The following is a 3,701-nucleotide window of genomic DNA, read 5'->3' as shown; positions in this document are numbered from 1 at the left end:
AAGACACGTCATTTTAACAATAAAATTCTTAGGATCCACAGCAAAAATAAACCAGCAAACAAACCCTAAATGAATTATCGAAATTCTTACACCAAAGAGTCACCATTGTTTACCATCAAAAAACAGTGTATGTTGGTGAGGATGTGTTAAAACAGGAAAGTTCACATGCTCTTGGTGGGAATACAGATGAGTATGACTGCTATGGAAAAAAGTAGGAAGATTTCTCAAGGAACTAAGGGTAGATACATGGTTTGATCCAGGAATCCCATTACTGCGTATCTACCCAAAGGAAAAGAAGTCACTTTATTGAAAAGACCCCTGCACTTGTGTGTTTACTGCAGCATAATTCACAAAAGCAGAGATAGGGAATCAACCTAACGGATGGCTGAATGAAGAAAATACGGTTTCATTTATCATACAATTGTGTGAGTGATTGTAAATTGGTTTCACAGTAGTGCTGAGAACATTGGATATTTTTTTCTCCATTCCTGAGATACTTTATTAAGAAGAATATTTTCCAGCTCCATCCATGTAAGTTGGATCTATCAGGTGTAGAGCTCAGAGGTCTTAATCTGTAATTGAGTAAATGAGGTGAAGGCTATGTTGATTAGTAGGATGTAAGCACTCCAATTTGTACAAATAATCAACACATTGAATCCCATAATAGCATAAATGTATTTATGATCTATGTACAAATGACTTAATAAAAAAAAAAAAAAGAAAACATGGTGTATACACACACACCCCTGTGGAATACTACTCAGCCATAAAACAGAATAAAATCTTTCCATTTCTTTTGGTTTTTAGTCGATAAAAGTGCTACTGAAGCCAGCATTTGGGGTGGGGGGATAATCTCTTTCCCTTGCTGTCTTGCTAATACTTACTGATGTTTTCATTTCCAACCTTCTGTTTTTCAGGAGTGACAACTGTTCTCACAATGACCACTCTAAGCATCAGTGCTCGGAACTCGCTCCCCAAAGTGGCTTATGCGACTGCCATGGACTGGTTCATCGCTGTGTGCTATGCTTTTGTGTTCTCGGCCCTCATTGAATTTGCAACTGTAAATTACTTCACCAAAAGAGGATGGGCTTGGGATGGGAAGAGTGTAGTAAATGACAAGGTAAGACGGAACTTCCTTATTATAATTAAAAGGGTGTCCTAACAAACTCAACTTGTAACAGATGTTTCTATAATTGACATCAAGCACTTTCCTATATGTATTAATGTATACATATATATACATGAATTCAGATCATACCAATCTAAAGTCTTCTTGCCTGAAATCCTTAGGTGTGCTTATGGTAGTAATACTTGTGTTAACCCCCCTCTTCTGTTAAACCCCTCTTGAGATCTATGTGTCAGGCACTGTGCTAAGTTTCCAGCGTAGACTCTCTACGTCATCCTTGTAGCATCTTCACAGCCGGAGTCTCTTCTAAATTCTCATTTTTTACTGATGAAGAGGCTTAAGCTTAGGAAATTTACTTGGGCACATGCACACAACTGGTTCGTAAATATACTTGAAGCCAAATCTAAGTTCATGTTCTTAAACACCACACTGCATTATTATAAAGAGATTGAAAGGAAAGTAGCATTAGCGTTGCCTGTTACAGAAATCTAGGCTCTGTCGGCAGGCTGGGCGCTCTTTACCCAGCCCCATCTCTGTGGCTTAATTATAAAAGCTCAGGTGCCAATTGTATCTCTGTAGTGTTTTGTGGAATAAATACCTCAGTGTTGAGATCCTTAGGAATATTACAGTATTACAATATTACAGTCCAAAAGGAAAATAGAAACAACATTCTTAAGGACTGATATTTTTTGAGATTAGTGGTGTCCATTTTGGGGCTTTCAGTCCTGAAGATTGTGGAGTTTTGTGGTATTGTTACAACAGCTGTTTACTTTTACATTCTATAGATTATTATTTACCTGGCTTAAGAGGACGTTTTGGACATACCCTAATGATATATAAAATATTCTTGGTAATAGTAAAATGTTGTATTTGGAGGATTTCTTCAAATATTATATCCACTTAAAATGCTTCTTCCAGGCTCGGCGCCTGTAGCTCAGGCACCAGCCACATACACCTAAGGTGGCAGGTTCGAATCTAGTCCAGGCCCACCAAAACAACAATGACGGCTGCAACCAAAAAAATAGCCGGGCGTTGTGGTGGGCACCTGTGGTCCCAGCAGCTTGGGAGGCTGAGGCAGGAGACTCACTTGAGCTCAGGAGTAGGAAGTTGCTGTGAGCTGTGATGCCACAGCACTCTACCCAGGGGACAGCTTGAGGCTCTATCTCAAAAAATATATAAAATAAAAATAAATGCTTCTTCCATTATGTTTTCAATAACGTATTTGCTGATTTGATTTCTTTTTCTTTACTTAAATATGATTTATTCTTCATTTTTATGATCGTATTTCACTTTAAACACACAGGAAATGAATGTTGTACTTCAACACTCTGACTCTTTTCCCTTAATTTTGTAAGCCATTGAAGTTTTAGGAAGGCTCCCTCTTTATTTCATTTTATAAGTCATGTTTTCCCTACTAATAAAGCCAATAAATGAATTTTTTTTTAGAAATCTGATTATTTTTCTATGCTTAATTTGTAGACTATTTGAGCATTCCCATTACATTTCAATGTTGATTTATGTTTCCATGGCCCACATTGTAGACTACTTTTTAATTTTATCTATATAATTACTTTCTTTTAGGTACTTTAATTGCCCGTGCACTTTTATACTAATACTTTTTGAAGGTAAATATTACTTAGTTCTTTGTAAGTATGTCACAAAAGATAGGTTGAACATCCCATGCTCTAACTTCCCATATAGGCATTTATTGATATATTGTTGTCAATGTTAGTGAGTGCCAATAATATTCACATAGTAACTTGGCATCTCCAATGACATACTGCCGCAATCCTTGTACTTGGAAATGGAAGTACCTATAAATGTAAAACATAAATTTTTGATAAAGCTTCCTAAAAGCAATAACCTACTATGGATGGACACTGGATTTAAATCTACCATATCTTGAATCACATGTAGCCAAGATAAATCTATGTTGAATTCACCCTGTTTCAACCTGATGTTCATGACAACAGTTGAGATCATTATGTTATCTTAGTGCTTGTGGGTTAATTAAAGAGGACTTTGCCCCAGGCATGTGGTTTGCCCTTCACATGGCAGTGCCTGGCCTTTACTAGACATCTCAGGAATGTTTGTTGAATGAAAGAATAGATGAGTTTCTAGTCTTAACATCTGAATATGTGATGGGAAGGAGAGGACTTCTTTGCCTTCCTGGAGATGTTTTTAGAACTTGACAATTGTGAATTTATCAATGGATACTCCACCCAATTTCCTAATTCAAAGGAATTTTGAAAGTGTTTCATGAAGCTACCTTTAACATAACATGTTCTTAGAACTAAAGGGAATCAAGTACGGTGTCTAAAAGTAGCCTGTCTACCTAACGGATATTTCAGCATGGTCTACTTCTGCTTTAGCATTTCTTCCATTTAATTTTTATGTAGAAATAATAATGTTCTTAAAATGCAAGTGCTTCGTCCATGGGTCATTTTAATATTCTCTTTGACTAACCAGCCTGGCGGAAATGCTTTGCTTTTGACATCAGTAAACAAGAGTAAAGGCAGTTAAATTATCTGTCAATCCAAAGAGCATGTGATGTGTTCTTAAAAATTTGAAAACT

The 3,701-nt window shown here is 36.6% G+C and overlaps 1 protein-coding gene across 2 annotated transcripts in view; it reads left to right on the top strand.

The window, feature by feature from the left end:
* GABRA2 (gamma-aminobutyric acid type A receptor alpha2 subunit) overlaps window positions 1-3,701 on the top strand; it is a 130,773-nt gene that overhangs the window by 116,487 nt on the left and 10,585 nt on the right. For both annotated transcript variants that reach the window (XM_012808084.1, XM_023515980.1), the window contains exon 8: window positions 918-1,120. In XM_012808084.1, the coding sequence (XP_012663538.1) occupies window positions 918-1,120 (203 nt within the window). The remainder of the gene's footprint in view (window positions 1-917; window positions 1,121-3,701) is intronic.

This window comes from Otolemur garnettii, unplaced genomic scaffold (assembly GCF_000181295.1).
Source record: "Otolemur garnettii isolate 467f Iridium unplaced genomic scaffold, OtoGar3 scaffold00083, whole genome shotgun sequence".
In the NCBI taxonomy this organism is placed as follows: Eukaryota; Metazoa; Chordata; class Mammalia; order Primates; family Galagidae; genus Otolemur; species Otolemur garnettii.
Note: the sequence above shows the minus strand (reverse complement) of the source record. Positions and strands in the feature narration are given on the sequence as shown.